This window comes from Bos indicus, chromosome 16 (assembly GCF_029378745.1).
Source record: "Bos indicus isolate NIAB-ARS_2022 breed Sahiwal x Tharparkar chromosome 16, NIAB-ARS_B.indTharparkar_mat_pri_1.0, whole genome shotgun sequence".
Lineage (NCBI taxonomy): Eukaryota > Metazoa > Chordata > Mammalia > Artiodactyla > Bovidae > Bos > Bos indicus.
The window spans coordinates 39,599,094-39,619,228 of NC_091775.1; the positions used below are offsets into that span (position 1 = coordinate 39,599,094).

General features: G+C 38.9%; 1 protein-coding gene across 2 annotated transcripts in view; it reads left to right on the forward strand.

The window, feature by feature from the left end:
• The first annotated feature begins 1,561 nt into the window (after window positions 1-1,561).
• FMO2 (flavin containing dimethylaniline monoxygenase 2) overlaps window positions 1,562-20,135 on the forward strand; it is a 41,604-nt gene continuing 23,030 nt past the window's right edge. Inside the window, exons 1-2 of one of the 2 annotated variants that reach the window (XM_070768141.1) lie at window positions 1,562-1,708; window positions 2,931-3,068. In XM_070768141.1, the coding sequence (XP_070624242.1) occupies window positions 2,937-3,068 (132 nt within the window). In that variant the 5' untranslated portion in view covers window positions 1,562-1,708; window positions 2,931-2,936. Of the gene's footprint in view, window positions 1,709-2,008; window positions 2,206-2,930; window positions 3,069-20,135 lie in introns of those variants that run through there. The other variant, XM_070768142.1, reaches the window with a different exon arrangement.

The following is a 20,135-nucleotide window of genomic DNA, read 5'->3' on the forward strand; positions in this document are numbered from 1 at the left end:
GCATATAGGTTTCTCGAGAGGCAGGTCATGTGGTCTGGTATTCCCATCTCTTTCAGAATTTTCCACAGTTTATTGTGATCCACACAGTCAATGGCTTTGGCATAGTCAATAAAGCAGAAATAGATGTTTTTCTGGAACTCTCTTGCTTTTTCAATGATCCAGCAGATGTTGGCAATTTGATCTCTGGTTCCTCTGCCTTTTCTAAAAAACCAGCTTGATCATCTGGAAGTTCATGCTTCACGTATTGCTGAAGCCTGGTTTGGAGAATTTTGAGCATTACTTTACTAGTGTGTGAGATGAGTGCAATTGTGCGGTAGTTTGAGCATTCTTTGGCATTGCCTTTCTTTGGGATTGGAATGAAAACTGACCTTTTCCAGTCCTGTGGCCACTGCTGAGTTTTCCAAATTTGCTGGCATATTGAGTGCAGCACTTTCACAGCATCATCTTTCAGGATTTGAAATAGCTCAACTGGAATTCCATCACCTCCACTAGCTTTGTTCGTAGTGATGCTTCCTAAGGCCCACTTGACTTCACATTCCAGGATGTCTGGTTCTAGGTGAGTGATCACACCATTGTGCTTATCTGGGTCATGAAGATCTTTTTTGTATAGTTCTTCTATGTATTCTTGCCACCTCTTCTTACTATCTTCTGCTTCTGTTAGGTCCATACCATTTCTGTCCTTTATCGAGCCCATCTTTGCATGAAATGTTCCCTTGGTATCTCTAATTTTCTTGAAGAGATCTCTAGTCTTTCCCATTCTGTTATTTTCCTCTATTTCTTTGCATTGATCGCTGAGGAAGGCTTTTTTTATCTCTTCTTGCTATTCTTTGGAACTCTGCATTCAGATGCTTATATCTTTCCTTTTCTCCTTTGCTTTTCACTTCAAAATTTAGTTCTTTTGCACTGTTCTTATTATGACTAATATTATTTTGGAATGTTTTGAATAAATATGATTTTTTTGCATTATGTCCTCTAATGTATATGTATGACCTATGGAAATCTACTGAATTTATTTTAGTATTGTTATATTGGGTTTTGGTATTTCCTTTTCTATTCATCCACTTTGCTAAACCTGTGCCATTTTTAAACATTTTATGTGCTTCTATATTACATTATCCAATTAATGGTTGTTGTTAAAGTGTATTTTGGAGTTATTATTTAAAAAAAATAAATACACATGTTCAGTGTTTTATAAAAAAATGCTGCTATAGATATAAAGGTATTGCTATATTGTAGAGTGAAAAATCAAGTTGGAAATTATATGTAGAGTGTGATTCCATTTTTGTTTATGTGTATGTATTATCTACATATATAGATATGAAAGATAAACAAAAATGTTATGGTGGATAAAGGAATAATTTGGGTTTCTTTTTATGAGCATATTTGCTAACTTGTTAATGAGCATTGATTATATCCATTATATCAATAAAGAGGATTTTTAAACTCTCTGTATGATACATGGGCACCTGTACGATGCTGTTACTGTAACCTTTACCTTGGATCTCAGGATATAAGCCTCTTGCTTCATTTCAGGACTCCTGACAAAGACTTTGAAGTTTCAGCTGGCAGAATGCCAGAGGAGGAGGCGGAGGACTGCAAGCTCCTATTGCCCACAGGTTCCTCTGACTCTTAAAACGCTTCTGATTACCTCCCAGCACACAATCTACACAGAAAACTACTGTCAGCGCACTCAAAGACAAAAACAGAGGTAAGGATGATAGCTGGGGAAAAAGACTCAAAAACAAAAGTTCGGTACTCTGAAGAACTTAACTGAAGAGGAAGCGGGGAGCGGGCCCAGCGTAGCCGTGCGGGAGCTACGTCTCCTGTTTGAGCTGGAAGCCGGTTCTCGCTCACATTCTCCGTAACAGGGCGAGGAGGGGGAGCGTTTATCAGAGGGCTCCGGTTCCCGCGCTCCCGCCCCTGCTGCGTAATCTCGCCCAGCACCTTTCCTTCCCTCTTGATTATGGCTTGACGAACCCTTAAGGACTCGTCGGCCAACGTCTGGAGAAGAAGGAGAACCCTCTACTCTAGGGCAGTAATGACAGTACTTGGAAGATGACGGGTCTAGTCATCCTTGCACAAGGAAAGCCTTCTGCTCGCTTTGGGGACTCTGAATGTTGGGACTCCTCGGCACTGAAGTACTGAAGTCTAGCTTATTCTCAGTCTCTTGAAAACTGTGTTCACTGTTTGACAGTACAGGCACAGGTGAGAAAGACTGCAGGTTCATTTCCAGACCCTCCAAATAACGTGTCACACAAATTCTTTTCCTTCCCAATGTTAGGTTTATATTATACTGCACTTTATTTAAAGTGTGCAGTACCATTATGTCTTGGGCTTCCCTGATACCTCAGTTGTGGTTAAGAATCTGCCTCCAATGCGGGAGACCTGAGTTCGATCCCTGGGTTGGGAAAATCCCCTGGAGAAGGAAATGGCAACCCACTCCAGGGTTCTTGCCTGGAGAATCCCAGGGACGGGGGAGCCCAGTGGGCTGCCATCTATGGGGTCGCACAGAGTCGGACAGGACTGAAGCGACTTAGCAGCAGCAGCAGCAGCATGTCTTTATTAAGGGGGAAGTGGTAGTCTCTCATGCAAAAAGAAAAAAGACACACTGAATAAAATTGTTTCAAAATAAAATTTCAAAAAAAGGAACTTAACTGAAGACTGGCTCATATCCCTGGTACTATGTTTTTGAATCGGTTGGCTTTGTTAAATAGGTTGCTTTTAAACGTTAAACCAAGACGTGACACAACTTGGCTTCTTTCAAGGGGAAGAGGAGACTGGGATTTGATTGGTGAGGCATTTTATTCAAATAGTGCTGCTTATTAAATGACCACTGCTACAGCATTTAAAGCCAGTTACTGTCCACACAATAAGGACGGTCTTACCTGTTGCCTCAGTGAAGCAGCATTAATTGATCAACTCCTTGACAGGATACCATGGCAAAGAAGGTGGCAGTGATTGGAGCTGGGGTCAGCGGCCTGGCCTCTCTCAAGTGCTGTGTGGATGAGGGACTCGAACCCACTTGCTTTGAGAGGACTGAAGATATTGGAGGACTGTGGAGATTCAAAGTAAGTGAGATCTTCTTGTTTCTTGAACAGGTTGTTCTGCTATTGTAGGGTGATTCATACTACTGAGACACCTTGGCTTTTCTTTAGCAGTTTTGATCAGATTTACTTCAAGCAGGAACTAAAGAAATAGGCTGGTGCCCAGGTAGCCAACACGACATGTGAAAGAATCTTTTCCTCTGGATGCAACGATTGTCTTGCAGCCCACATTTTTGTTATTCTCAAAGCAATATAATGATATTAGAGAACATTTTACAAAATAGAAGTGAGAGGCATTCTGTTCAAGACACGACTTATAGTCTAACCATTGAGCACTTGCTTTTTCAGAGAGGGAGCTCTTATTACTGCTGACTTTTTTCTGACAATAAAATAAACAACGTTTGCTTGGCTTTCTGATAACATTCTAGTGTAACTATGGGCACTCTTGAAGTATCTATTGTTATTGTTCAGTCGCTCAGTCATGTCCAAGTCTGCAACCCCACAGACTGCAGCACACCAGGCTTCCCTATCCTTGAAGTATACTATACTTTTTATATGTATAAAAGTATATGTTTTTATACTTTTATATGTATAAGAGTATATACATATAAAAGTATGCTTATAAAAGTATATAGTTTTATACTATACTATACTTTTTAACGATATTTTACTCATTAAATTTATTCCATTAGCCAAACTCAAATACTGGTAATACTAGTTGTCCCTCCTGTATATGAGACAGCAAAAGAGACACTGATGTATAGAACAGTCTTTTGGACCCTGTGGGAGAGGGAGAGGGTGGGATGATTTGGGAGAATGGCATTGAAATATGTATAATAAATAAATAAATTACTCAGGTGAAAAAAAAAATTAAAGAAAGATACAAAGATAGATAGCTATAAAGATTTATAACTATTTCTTCCCATAATCTTTTAAGTAAATAATTAGCTGGCCATCTCCTAGGTGTGAGACCTTGAGCAAGTTATTTACATTCCTGTGTCTTAGTTTTCTCAGCTGTATAATGAGGAACAACAGAAAAGTATGATTATCTCATAGTACTGTTTTAAAAATAAAGGAAGATATTTTATGCAAAGAACTTCAAATATGGCAAACATTAGCTATGATACCTATATTCATATTTTATAGACAAGCAAACAGAAGCTGATGGAGGTTAAATGACTGGTCACTCAGCTGTAGGAACCAACATTCAAACCTTAGTCTCCATGACACCTAAGCAGAAGCCCCTGCTGCTGCTACTGCTAAGCTGCTTCAGTCGTATCCAACTCTGTGCAACCCCATAGATGGCAACCTACCAGGCTCCCCTGCCCCTAGGATTTTCCAGGCAAGAACACTGGAGTGGGTTGCCATTTCCTTCTCCAATGCATGAAAGTGAAAAGTGAAAGTGAAGCCGCTCAGTCGTGTCTGACCCTCAGCGACCCCATGGACTGCAGCCTACCAGGCTCCTCCATCCATGGGATTTTCAAGGCAAGAGTACTGGAGTGGTGTGCCATTGCCTTCTCCGAAGCAGGAGCCCCTACTTATAACCATAATTTGCATTCCTGCTCAGAAAGGTTAAACAAATTTTTATGTCAGAACTCAAGAGCAGTGATTTTCAGATTATGTATCAAGTACATTCAAATGAGATATTAAAACTGGTGGGAACACTCCAGACACAAGTGAAAGATTTTGAGTGCATGAAAGCAGACTCTCACACCAGCAGAGACCATCCAAAGGGCTCTCACTACAAGCTGACTCATCAAGGAGATGGCAAGAACATCTAACATGTGTGCTTTCCCAGTTCAAAATGACTCTTGTGCCAAGAGGAATTTTTTGGCATTGGGTTTCTCAACTGTATATAATTATAAGACATGCCTAGAAGGTTTCTTAAAGATATGGGTTCTTGGACACCAGCCCAGACTTACTGAGTCAAAATCTTTTGAGGCAGGGAATCTATATATATATATATATATTTTTTTTTTTTTTACATGAGTCCCAAATAAATCCTATGATGAGACAAATTCAGCAAACATTGCTCAAATACCAAACAAAAAAATCTGTGTTTTCAACTATTCAAGCACACTCAGAGCTAATAATGAAGATATTGATCCTTATACAAAACAGTAACTGCTGAGAAGAAACTGGAAAACAGCTTGAATCACATTCATTTCTTACTAACAACTAATCATTAGAATCATTATAGCTTTACCTGAGAGGGTGCTGTGATTAAATGGAAATTTCTGTCTTACCCAAGGATGTGTTATTTTGCCTACTCTGGGTTCACATATAGATTCCATTTCAGATATTTTCCCCAGGTAGATTTTTTTTTTCACCTAAGAAAGAAACATGAAATTTCAATGAGTCCATGTTTAATGATAAATTTGTCATTGCTTTGTTTTATTACCCAATTTGGGATTTACTATCAAAGAGCCAAATGTCTCTTATTTAATTATCATTAACTTGGACACAGAAGAGTAAGAGTTTTTTTGAGAGGTCTATCAAAAATATGACTTGATGGGTGGTAGGAGAAGGCAGTGTAGGAACATCCTGAACTTACTTCCTCCCATGTACACAACAAATCCACAGCTACATATGGAGCAACTCTCTCTGGGAAGGACCTGAAAATGAGCTGAAAAGCCTGCCACAACAAAGAATAAAGGGGCTGCATTGAGACAGGTAGGAGAAGCAAAGGCATTATCTTTCCCCAAACCCCATCCTTGGCAGAGCAACACACATGTGGGAGGGATCTCATGAACAGAGCACTTCTTCCTGAAAAGTGAAGGGTTTGTGCCCCACATCAGGCTCCCCAACCCTTGGGACCTGCTCTGGAGAGACCAGCCTCCAAAATGTCTGACTTTGAAAAGCAACAGGGCTTTCATCTAAGAGAATATTAGGCTTGTAGGGAATGGGGATTCTGCTCTTAAAGAGCTCGTGCACAGACTCATTTGCCCTGGAATCCAGTACAAAGCAGCAGTGTGTGAAGTGCCTAGACCATATGTGAAGGAGTTTCATTTACTAGTCTTAGAGCATCTGCCAGAGGTGCAGGAACTTGTTGGGACTGTCGCTGGAGATGGAGGCACTAGCCAGAACCATTTTTGCATTCTCCCCTCCATTACTAGCACCGCTTGCTGCTCACTGCACCCTGCCCATACACTGATCCTTTGGTCCTACTAAAGCCTGCTAATCAAGTACCCTGACCCCCAAGCCACTCCCAGGGCTCCACCAAAGCTGGTGGGTAGGTGCAGACCACACAGTGGATGCCCCTGGCATGCTTGGCTCTGAAGACCAGCACAGGGTGGATTATGTTCTGGGTTCCACAGTCTGACAAAAAAAATAAGACAGAGAGTTCTTGGCACCTCAACAACTGGGGCCTATTAAAAACTTTGACTGCTCAGATACTCAGAAGGCTTGAGAGACAGCCAAGGGGTAGGGCAAGGTAAAATGATAAGTTTCTTCTCTTACACAATGCCACTCCTTCAATACTGGGTGAGATAGCTGTTTTACCTGGTACATAGAAACCAACTCAGAGACAGAGAAATGTTCCAAATGAAATAACAATAAAACCCCAGGGGAAAAAAAAAACCATAATGAAGCCTATATGGGAAAAGAATCTAAAAAAGAAATAAAAGTAGATATATGTATAATTGAATCACTTTGCTGTACACCTGAAACTAACACAACATTGTAAGTCAACTATATGCCAATAAAAATGTTTTAAACTTAATGAAACAAGATATATAATTTATCTGTAAAGCCCTAAAAGTCATGGTCATAAAACACTGAAAAGAATGAATAAACACAGCAAGAAGTTCAGCAAAAAGACAGAAAATGTATCAAACATTTCAGTACAGCAAAAAGATAGAAAAGTACCAAACAGAAGCCTTAGAGCTGAAGAATATAATAGCTAAACTGAAGAATACACTGAAGAGGTTCAACAGCAGACTAGATGAAGCAAAGAAAGAATCGATGATCTGGAAGACAGGGTAGTGGAATTCACCAAAACAGAGCAGCAAAAAGAATTTAAAAAGTGAAGACAGCTTAAGGGACCTAGGGGGCAGCATCAAATGGAGTAACATTTGGATTGTAGATGTCTCAGGAGAAGAGAGAGAGAAGGGCACAGAAAACTTATTTGAAGAAGTAATGGCTGAAAACACCCCTAACCTCAGGAAGGAAACAGATGTCTGTCAGAATGGCTATCAGTTAAACACACACACACACACACACACATAACAAATGTTGGCAAAGATGTAGAGAAAAGGAACTTCCACACACTGGTAGTGGAAACGTAAATTGGTGCATGCAGCCACAGTGGAAAACAGTACAGTTTCTCAAAAAACTAAACTAGAACTTAACCATATGACCCAGCAATACCATTTCTGATTATTTATCTGAAAAAAAAAAAAAACACTAATTCAAAAAGATACATGCACCCCAATGTTCATAGCAGCATTGTGTACAATTGGCAGGATATGGAAGCAACATAAGTATGCACCAACAGATGAATGGATAAAGAAGATGTGATGTGTGTGTGTATACTATGTATACTATGTATATATATATAATATATACATACACAATTAAATACTATTTAGCCATAAAAAATAATAAAATTTTGCCATTTGCAACAATATGAATGGACTTGGAGAGTATTGTGCTAAGTGAAATGTCAGACAGAGAAAAACAAATACTATATGATTTCACTTATATGTAGAATCTAAAAAATAAAGCAAACTGTTGAATATAACAAAACAGAAACAGACTCACTGCTATAGAGAACAAACCAGTGGTTACCAGTAGGGAGAGGGAGGATGGGAAGGGGGAAAGGAGTAGGAGATTAGGAGGTACAAACTGTTAGGTATAAAATAAACTATTCTATTTAGTTGCTAAGTTGTGTCCAGCTCTTCTGTGACCCCATGGACTCCAACCTGTGAGACTCCTCTAACCATGGGATTTTCTAGGAAAGAATACTGGACTGGGTTGCCATTTCCTTCTCCATAAATAAGCTGTAGTGAATATTTTGTAACTATAAATGGAGTATAATCTTTAAAAATTCTGAACCACTCTGTTATATACCTAAAACTTACATAATATTTTACATCAAATATACCTCAATTTTAAAAATATTTTTAACAAAAGTGGTTGAAAAACTATAACTACAATGATTATCTAAAGGATACACAGAAAAGACATAAAATGTGACATTAAAACATAAAATGTGGGGGGTAATATGAACATGGCTGAGTATGACTGAGTCCCTTTGCCGTCCACCTGAAACTATCACAACGTTATTAACTGGCTATACTCCAATACCAAATAAAAAGTTTAATAAAAAATAAAATAGAGACTGAAAAAGCAATTGAAAATATCAATAAAAGAGTTGACTCTTTGAAAAATAAACAAAATTGATAAAACTTTAAACTAAGTAAAAAAGAGGATTCAAATGAATAAAATTAGAAAAAAATAAGAGTTAAAACTAATACCAAAGAAGTACAAATGATCATAAAATACTACTATGAATAATTATATGTCAACAAATTGAACAACCTAGAAAATATGGACAAATTCCTAGAAACATACAATCTTCTAAGACTAAATCATGAAGAAACAGAAAATCTAAACAGGCTGTTACTAGTAAGGAGATTGAATCAGATTAATTGAATCAGTTAAAACAAACAAATAAAAAAACTTAACAAAAGTCCAGGACCAGATGATTTCACTGGTGAAATCTACCAAGCGTTCAAAAAATATTTATTACATATCCTTCCCTATTTAATACCTAACTTCTCCAAAAATCTGAACAGGAGGGAACACTTCCAATCTTATTTTATGAGATCAGAATTACTTTGACACCAAAACAAGACAAGAATACCACAAAAAAGAAAATTATAGACCTATATTCCTAATGAACATGGATGCAAAAATCCTCAGCAAAATATTAACAAACTGAATTCAATAATATATTAAAAAGATTATATACCATGGTTAAGCAGGATTTATTCTAGGAATGCAAAGATAGTTCAACATACTCAAATCAGTCAGTGTGATATACCACCTTAACAAAATGAAGAACAAAAATCATGATCTTTTCAATAGATACAAAAAACTTTTGACAAAATTTAACATCCATTTACAGAAAAAAAAAAATTCTCAATGAGTATAGATGAAATATACCCCAACATAATAAAGGTGGTATGACTAGCCTATAGCTAACTGCATATTCAATGATGAAAAACTGAAATCTTTTAAGATCAAAACAAAGATGCCCACTCTTCCTAATTTCATTCAACATAGTATTGACTGGAAGTCCTAGCCAGAGTAGCTAGTTAGAAAAAAGAAATAAAAGGCATTCAAACTGGAAAGAAGAAGTAAATTGTAACTGTTGTGGATAATATGATTCTTATATATAGACTATAGACTATATATATATACTGCTGCTGCTGCTAAGTCGCTTCAGTCGTTTCTGTCTGTGCGACCCCATAGACAGAAGCCCAACAGGCTCCCCCGTCCCTGGGATTCTCCAGGCAAGAATACTGGAGTGCGTTGCCATTTCCTTCTCCAATGCATGAAAGTGAAAAGTGAAAGTGAAGTCGCCCAGTCGTGTCCGACTCTTAGCGACCCCTACGAGGCTCCTCCATCCCTGGGATTTTCCAGGCAAGAGTACTGGAGTGGGGTGCCATTGCCTTCTCCAATATATATGTATATGTAAATAAATGAATGTGTATATATGTGTGTGTATATATATACATATATGTATATGTGTGTGTATATATATAGATATACATATATATACACACACCCTCTAAAGACGCCACCAAAAAAAATTAGAACAAATTCAGTTTCAGGTATAAAATTAATGTACAGAAGTCTATAGTTTTTTATACACTAAGAATGAACTATCAGAAAAATAAATTATGAAAATAACCCTATTAATAATTGTGTCAAAAAGAATAAATTAAGTACACTTAACTATGAAAGTGAAATATCTGTACATTGAAAATTATAAGATATTAATGAAAGAAGTTGAAGAAGACACAAATAAATGGAAAGATATTCCATGCCGACCAATTGGAAGAATTAATATTGTGAAAATGTCCATATTACCCAAAGCAATCTAAGGATTCGATGCAATCTCTATCAAAATTCCAACGGCATTTTCACAGAAATATAACAAGCAATCCTAAAATTTTTAGAACCATAAAAGATCATTTTATATAACAAAGATCCTAAAATTTGCATAGAATCCAGACAAGATCAGCCAAAGGTGGAGAAGCTCTATACAGTCAGCAAAAACAAGACCTGGAGCTGACTGTGGCTCAGATCATGAACTCCTTATTACCAAATTCAGAGTTAAATTGAAAAAAGTAGGGAAAACCACTAGACCATTCAGGTATGCTGCTGCTACTGCCAAGTCGCTTCAGTCATGACTGATTCTGTGGGACCCCATAGATGGCAGCCCACCAGGCTCCCCATCCCTGGGATTCTCCAGGCAAGAACAGTGGAGTGGGTTGCCATTTCCTTCTCCATTCAGGTATGACCTAAATCAAATCCCTTATGATTATACAGTGGAAGTGACCAATAGATTCAAGGGATTAGATCTGATAGACAGATAGCCTGAAGAATTATGGACGGAAGTTCGTGACATTGTACAGGAGGCAGTGAAAAAGAAATGCAAAGTGGCAAAATGGTTGCCCAAGGAAGCCTTACAAATAGCAGAGAAAAGAAGAGAAGCAAAAGGCAAAGGAGAAAAGGAAAGATATACCCATTTGAATGCAGAGTTCCAAAGAATGGAGAGATAAGAAAGCCTTCCTCAGTGATCAGGGCAAAGAAATAGAGGAAAATAATAGAATGGGAAAGACTAAAGATCTCTTCAAGACAATTAGAGATACCAAGGGAACATTTCATGCAAAGATGGGCACAATAAAGGACAGAAATGGTATGGACCTAATAGAAGCAGAAGATATTAAGAAGAGGTGGCAAGAATACACAGAACTATACAAAAAAGATCTTCATGACCCAGATAACCATGATGGTGTGATCACTAAGCATCACTACAAATAAAGCTAGTGGAGGTGATGGAATTCCAGTTGAGCTATTTCAAAACCTAAAAGATGATGCTGTGAAAGTGCTGCAGTCAATATGCCAGCAAATATGGAAAGCTCAGCAGTGGCCACAGGACAGGAAAAGAGCAGTTTTCATTCCAATCCCAAAGAAAGGCAATGCCAAAGAACGCTCAATCTACCGCACAATTGCACTCATCTCAAACGCTAGCAAGAAAGTGAAAGTGAAGTCACTCAGTCGTGTCCGACCCTCAGCGGCCCCATGGACTGTAGCCTAGGAGACTCCTCCATCCATGGGATTTTCCAGGCAAGAGTACTAGAGTGGGTTGCCATTTCCTTCTGCAGTGGATCTTCCTGACCCGGGTCTCCCGCCTTGTAGGCAGACATTTTACCATCTAAGCCACCAGGGAAGTTTCAGGAAAAAAAAAAGCCAAGGAGCGGCACACGGCCCCACCGAGAGGCCGGCGCACCCACCCCCAACAGAGAGGAGGGGTGGGTGGGGAGGGGGTTCTGCCCACGTGCTCTGGCGGTGGCCACTGCGCACTCGGGAGGGGTAGCGGCTGTCCCTCTCGGATCGCTAGCGAAGGCTTTCTCACCGAGGGCGTGCCGTCCCTCACCCAGATCGTCTCTCCTTCGGGCCCATGGAGGCGCTCCAGGAGCTGCCAGTCCTCAGCTGGGCGGGAGGGGTCTGCGGCACAGGTAAGCGGACGACCACACAGGAGCGTGTGCGCGGTCAGGGCCGGAGCAGAGCCTGCGTCCCGCCCCCTGCAAGGCCTCATCCGTCAGCCTCCACGACGAGGGGAACAGGCACACCTCTCCTACCGTCTCTACCCACCCCCCTAAAGAGAGCCACTCATGGGTCACACACACCATTGCGGCAGGGACCCAAGGGGGACACCGGATTAAGGGAAACACCACCACTGCTCGGCCTCAGGCACCAGAGGGACGACCTGGAGCGCTCCAGGGGCACCACCGAGGGTCAAATGAGGCACGCTCACACACCCACGTGGCGTGCGCAGCGCGGCAGTGGCACAGCCCTCCCCACCGCGGGGAGGGCCCGCTCGCGGGGCACCCGCGGAGAAGGCGAAGCGAGAGCATCTGCTGTGTCAGAAGACCAACGGCCCACTGACGCCCCAAGGCGGGGGACAGGAGACCTAAGGACAGGGCCAAAGGCCGCCCAACCCCTGCCTTCCTCACCCTCCCCAACGGGCAGGGGGAAAGACAGGCGAGGGGCCGCGGACAGACCAAGAAGAGCGGACACGTTCACCGGGTTCATTACCCTAGCAAAGTAGTGCTCAAAATTCTCCAATCCAGGCTTCAACATTATGTGAAGCATGAACTTCCAAATGTTCAAGCTGGATTTAGAAAAGCCAGAGGAGCCAGAGATCAAATTGCCAACAACTGTTGGATCATTGAAAAAAGCAAGAGAGTTCCGGGAAAACATCTACTTCTGCTTTATTGATTATGCCAAAGCCTTTGACTGTGTGGATCACAACAAACTGTGGAAAATTCTTCAAGAGACAAGAATACAGACCACCTTACCCACCTCCTAAGAAACCTATACGCAGGTCAGGAAGCAACAGTTAAAACTGGACATGGAACAACAGACTGGTCCCAAATCAGGAAAGGAGTACATCAAGGCTGTATATTGTCATCCTGCTTATTTAACCTATATGCAGAGTACTTCATGAGAAACGCTGGGCTAGATGAAGCACAAACTGGAATCAAGATTGCTGGGAGAAATATCAATAACCTCAGATATGCAGATGATACCACCCTTATGGCAGAAAGCGAAGAAGAACTAAAGAGCCTCTTGATGAAAGTGAAAGAGGAGAGTGAAAAAGGTGGCTTAAAACTCAACGTTCAGAAAACTAATCATGGCATCTGGTCCCATCATGTCATGGCAAATAGAGAAACAATGGAAACAGTGACAGACTTTACTTTTTCGGGCTCCAAAATCACTGCAGATGGTGACTGCAGCCATGAAATTAAAAGACACTTTCTCCTTGGAAGAAAAGTTATGACCAAGCTAGACAGCATATTAAAAAGCAGAAACATTACTTTGTCAACAAAGATCTGTCTAGTCAAAGCTTTGGTTTTTCCAGTAGTCATGTATGAATGTGAGAGTTGGACTCTAAAGAAAGTTGAACACCGAAGAATTGATGCTTTTGAGCTGTGGTGTTGGAGAAGACTCTTGAGAGTCCCTTGGACTGCAAGGAGATCCAACCAGTCCATCCTAAAGGAAATCGGTCCTGAATATCCATTGGAAGGACGGATGCTAAAGCTGATACTCCAATACTTTGGCCACGTGATGCAAAGAACTGACTCATTTGAAAAGACCCTGATACTGGGAAAGATTGAAGGCAGGAGGAGAAGGGGACAACAGAAGATGAGATGGTTGGATGGCATCACCAACTCGATGGACATGAGTTTGTTATAAGCTCCAGAAGTTGGTGATGGACAAGGAAGCCTGGTGTGCTGCAGTCCATGGGGTTGCAAAGAGTCAGACATGACTGAGCAAACTGAACTGAACTGATAAAAAGATCCTGAATAGTGAAAGCCGTCTTGAGAAAGGATAGCAAAGCTGGAGGCATCATGCTTTCTGATTTCAAACTATTACAAAGTGTTAGTAGTCAAGAAACAGAATGGTACTGTCATAAAAAAAATAGCACATAAGTCAATGGAAATGAACAGAGAGTCCAGAAATAAAGCCACATATATAGGGTCAATTAATTTACAACAAAGGAGTCAAGAATACACAATGGGGCAAGAATAGTCTTTCCAATAAATGGTGTGGGGAAAACTGAACAGCCACTGTGAAAAACTGAAAATGGATCTCTATCTTACACAACACACAAAACTGTTTCAAAATGGATCAAAGACTTGAACACAAGATCAGAAACCATAAAACTCCTAGAAGAAAATGGAAGCAGTAAGCTTCTTGACATCAGTCTTGGTAATGATTTTTTTGTATCTGACTTGAAAACAATCGCAACAAAAGCAAAAATGAACAAATGGGACTCCATCAAACTAAAAAGCACAATAAACTCCATAACTTTTTATCACGACAAATGAGAAATAGGACTTACTGTGGTGATCATTTCACAATGCATACAAATGGCAACCATTATGTCCTACATCTGAAATTAATACAATATTGTATGCCAATTATGCTTCAGTTAATATATATATATATATATATATATGATTTGATTAATTCCAGGAAGATTCTTTCTGCCCCAAAATATTTCTCCTGCTATCACATTCCTGATGTCTAAAATTTCAGAATTAGAGATATCATCCTGTGGGATAGAAAAGTTAGGTTAAAATTTGAATTAATTCAGTTCAGTTCAGTCACTCAGTTGTATCCAACTCTTTGCAACCCCATGGACTGCAGTATACCAAGCTTCCCTGTCCATCATCAACTCCCAGAGTTTACTCAAACTCATGTCCATTGAGTCAGTGATGCCATCCAACCATCTCATCTTCTGTTGTCCCCTTCTCCTCCACCTTCGATCTTTCCCAGCATTAGGGTCTTTTCAAATGAGTCAGTTCTTCGCATCAGGTGGCCAAAGTATTGGAGTTTCAGCTTCAGCATCAGTCCTTCCAATGAATATTCAGGACCGATTTCCTTTAGGATGGACTGGCTGGATCTCTTTGCTGTCCAAGGGACTCTCAAGAGTCTTCTCCAACACCACAGTTCAAAAGCATCAATTCTTCAACACTCAGCTTTATAGTCCAAGCCTTATTAGATATAAAATGGTTAAGTATATAGCTCCCTGGCACTTGCAACAATATCACATTTCAAACCTCCCTTAAAACTATATCCAAGAGATAAATATAAACAATTTCTCTACCCAAAGAAGACAAAGTCTTCACTGAAGAGTGAAACATACAATAATCAAAATTTCACAGGCCTCCAATGGGACCACGTGAGGGTCTGGATTTCCAGGAGACAGTAGTGCCAAGGAAGGAGCTGCTGAAAATGCTGCTGGGAGCCTCCACACCCACTTCCAGCAATACTTGCCTCTCTACAACTCTACCAATCAGAATCAATGTTAAAATATGTTACTCTCTAACTTCTATATTTACACACAATTCTTCTAAGATCACTTAATACATTTAGTGGTGACAAGTTAAAATTTTAAAATTCCTGCCCCATGCCCAACTCAGATGGTGCTGAGTTCTTCCGAAAGATTCTCTAGCACTTCCTAGTGGCCATTTTGGAACATGAGAAAGGTGGGTAATTAACATATACTTTAGCACTTTTCTTCAGCAACAGGAAACATTTGCTGTGCACCATCTCATTTTTCTTCACAATACTCCTAGGGCATAGGTGTTATGATTATCCTCACTTAACACATGAAGAGTTTAGGATAAATAACCTGCCCAAAGGGATACAGGTAGTGGGAAAATAATAAAAATGAAAGTCTGAATGAATCAGATAAAAATCACTCCCCTCAAAAAATTTACAGTCAATTCATTTTACACTTTCCCACTATAGCTTGTGCTTCACTAGGTTTGAATGCTGCACCTCTACTAAAGGTTTAATGTGCACTAGCTTTTTCAGTATGTGCAAAGCTAATGCTATCATTTATATAATTACTTGCATATGAATTATCTCATTCTATACTCACAATAGTTTTTAGTAATTCCAACTTAAAAGTGAGAAAGTCAAAGTAAGTGATTTGCCTATAGTTACTAATAAGTGGTAGATGACAATGAGATGACATAATAAGATGTCTTAGAACCAGCCACGATATTGCAGTTAAACTTATACATGTTTACCCTCATGCTTCATCTCACAGAATTCTAAAGATGAATATTAAACTTGGAATCAATTAAAACCCCTGTGTTTTTCATCTGAATTATTGATGACTTGGGTCACTATTATCCTATCTTTGTAAAAACTAATTTTTTAATCTTAATTATAGGATTTCACATTTGTGCATGTTAGACATTATCTAGTTGGTTTTATTCTTAATCAAAGAGTGTTTATATGAAGTTTCAATCTTCTGTTAAGTTTTCTATGTTGAATAATATAAGAATATTTACTCACACCATATAAAAAATTAAACTCAAAATGGATTAAAGACCTAAATATAAGACCTGAAACCATAAAATTCTTAAAAAAGAACATAGGCAGAACACTTTTTGATATAAATTATAACATATTTTTTTATTTGTCTAAGGCAAAGAAAACAAAAGCAAAAATAAACAAATGAGACCTAATAAAACTTAAAAGCTTTTGCACAGCAAAGGAAATCATCAACAAAATGAAAAGACAACCTACTGAATGGGAGAAAATGCTTGCAAATGATATGGCTGATAAGGGGTTAATATTCAAAATATATAAACAGCTTATACAACTCAGTATCAAAAAAAGAAGCAACCCAATTTAAAAATGGGCATAAGACTTGAATAAATATTTCTCTAAAGAAGATACACAGATGGCCTACAGGCATATGAAAAGATGTTTAACATTGCTAATCAGAGAAATGCAAATTAAAACCATAATGAGATATTACCTCACACCAGGGTGCTATTATCAAAAAGACCACAAATAAAAAATGTTGGCAAGGACGTAGAACAAAGCTAACCCTTGTATACTGTTGGCGGGAATGTATGTTAATACAGTCACTGTGGAAAACAGTATGGAATTTCCTCAAAAAATTAAAAACAGAATTACTATACAATGCAGCAATTTCACTGCTGTGTATATATCCAAAAACACAAATTCAAAAAGATACATGCACCCCAATGTTTGTAACTGCCAAAATATGGAAGCAAATGAAATGTCCATCAACAGATGAATGGATAAAGATGTGGCAGTATACATAATGGAATACTACTCAGCCATAGAAAATAATGAAATTCTGACACATGTAACAACCTATGGATGGACCTAGATAGTATTACGCTTAGTGAAACAAGTCAGAGAAGGACAGATACTCTGTTATTGGTTATGTGTGCCTGAAAAATAAGACAAATGAATGTATATAATAAAACAGAAACAGACTCACAGAGAGAACAAGCTAATGGTTACCAGCGGGGAGAGGGAAGAGAGGAGGGGCAAGTTAGGAGTGTAGGACTAAGAGATACAAGCTACTCTGTATAAAACAAATAAGCTAAGCAACAAGGATATATTGTACAGCACAGGGAAATATACCCATTATTTTGTAACCAGTTCTAATGGAGTACAATGTATGAAAATATTGAATCACTATCTGTACACCTGAAAGTAATATAATATTGTAAATCACCTGTACCTCACTTTATTAAGTGTTTGTTTGAAGTTTCAATCCTCTGTCAAGTTTCTATGCCTCCACACTTGGGTATATACAAATTTGATCATCTGTATTTGTCTCCATCAAATTTACTAATTTAAATGTTGATAATAGATGAGACTGTGAAGTAGACACCCGGGAAATCACCAAAAGGAATTTCCCATATGGTGCCGTTTTCGCACTGACCAAAACACGTACTTTCTTTATTCTATGCCTCACAGCCTCTCTTCTGTTTCAGTTGGCATGTTTTTTTAACAGCACATTATATTCAGTTTAACATTAGACAGAACTAGCTTAGAACAAAGAGTCATTTCCTTCCCTGTAAAGATAACCGCCTTACCCTTGTTTTACTTTGGGAAGTTCTCTGTGATAAATGTATCACAGCATTATTCAATATATGTTTTTGTACATTGTTGTCCATTTAATAGAACCAAATTTAACATGTTAGATATTTGTAACTCTCCAGGAAAACAAATATAAAATACTATGGTTCTTAAGCCTCTTTACCAGCTGTTTAAGATATATTTTGATTGGTGGTTTAGTCACTAAGTTGTATCCGACTCCTGCGACGTCATGGACTGTAGCCTGCCAGGCTCCTCTGTCTGTGGGATTCTCCAGGCAAGAATATGGGAGTGGGTTGCCATTTCCTTCTCCAAGGGAACTTCCCAACCCAGGAATCAAACCCAGGTCTCCTGCACTGAAGGCAGATTCTTTACCAACTGAGCTACAGAGGAAAGCCCTAATTTTAGTTAGTTTTCCATAATTTTTTTTTTTTTTCAATACGGGGCCTGAGCTCCTTTTAGGAAAAGGGGAGGTGCGCTTCCTGCCCCCGCCGAGGTCGGCTTCGCTTTCTCTGGTCCCACCCGGTCCCCCGGGAGCTCCATAATTTTTTTTAAAGAAGTAATGTTTACATGTATAGAATAGAATAAAGTTTGTAACATAATATTAGCAAAATCATAACATTTGCATGCATAAAATAAAACAAAGTTTATAGCATACTATCAGCAAAACCATTTACTTATTCCCATTACACTACTATTTTAATGTATCATTTAGTAGTATCTTAGTATCATTATGGGGCTTCCCTGGTGGCTCAGACGGTAAAACATCTGCCTGCAATGCGGGAGAACCGGGTTCAATTCCTGGGTCAGGAAGATCCCCTGGAGAAGGAAATGGCAATCCACTCCAGCACTCTTGCCTGGAAAATCCCATGGACGGAGGAACCTGATAGGCTACAGTCCAAGGGGTCGCAAAGAGTCGGACACGACTGAGCAACTTGACTTTCACTTTAGTATCATTAAGCCCTATTTACAATGAGGGGGAAATGCTCTGGTTAACACGACTTCTTTGACTCATTCAACAAACATATTACCTGGTTGCATAATATGCACCAGGAATATATTAGGTACTAAAAAGACACAATTGTACAGTCCCTACCATCAAAGGGCTCGTTTTTCGGGAGCAGGGTGTGGCGGGAACTAAAGAAAATCCAGAGTGCAGATTTATAGAAGCTGAAACACTGAGTGTTATGGAAAGCACAGAATTTCACTCAGCAGAAGGGTATGATACTTTTATTTGTCTTGACAATAAACAGAGATCAGATATGTGAAAATCCATCTAGGCCAAGCAAATGGCATGTGCAAAGGCGTGGAGGTTTGTGAAACTTGATACACTTAGAGAATACAAAGTCATGTAACGTGGCTGGAAAGAAGGATGCAGGTTGGCTGAGAGATAACTGATGAGGCTGGAGAGAAGAGCCAGAGTCTGGATGAGGACCTTGTGTCACATGCCAACGAGTGTACCATTTACCCTGAAATCAGTGAAGACAGTGGGCAGTATCTGAGTCAACGAGTTTAATTAGGGGGCTCTTTCAGTGATCAAGGGCAGAAATTAGGGAAGTACCAGCCCAAAGGAGAGAGGACAGAAAGCAATGACACTCTAATAAAGGGTGTGTCTCAGTGTTCATTGTGCATTGAGTCAGCTGGGGAGCACTTCTAAACTACAGATGTCTGGGGAGCACTTCTAAAATACAGATGTCTGGGCCCAAACCAGACCTACTTACCGTTTTTATACTTTTCAAAGCTCCCCTGAATTCTTCTACTGGAATTAGTCCATAGATTAGCATTTGAGAATGACAGTTTTGCCTCTAATTGTAGGACTAGGACCCACATGAGAAAAGAATCTAAAAAAGAGTGGATGCAAGTATAACTGATTCACTCTGCTGTACTGCAGAAACTACCACAACATTGTAAATCAACTATAAGCCAATAAAAAAAATAAAATTTTTTAAATAAAAATAAGATGCTAAAATAATTAAAATAAAATACTAAAATAATTAAAATAAAAATATTCTTATTGGTAAGAATTTAAAGTTTCAGTTACACTTATTACAAGTAACAGAGCAGATAAAATCCACCCAAAAAAGTGAAAATTTGGAATGTTAGGATATTTTCAAAGAAATAAATTTTATTTCCAAACTGCTTAGAATAACTAGCCATGAGAATAAACTATGGATTGTTAGAAGTCAATATAATTACATTTCATAACAAAAAACAATTTATAAGATTTTGTATTTATATTTGTAATAAGTGAATCTATTTTTGCTTTGTAAGCTTGCTCCTTCTAGATTAAATATTAGCTTTATAATCTTTCTTAAACTTAATTTAGTTTTTATATCCTTTTCATCTTTAAAGAATCAAAGATAAACGTTAGTCCAGCCTATAATAAAAGATCATAAATTCTAAATCAGG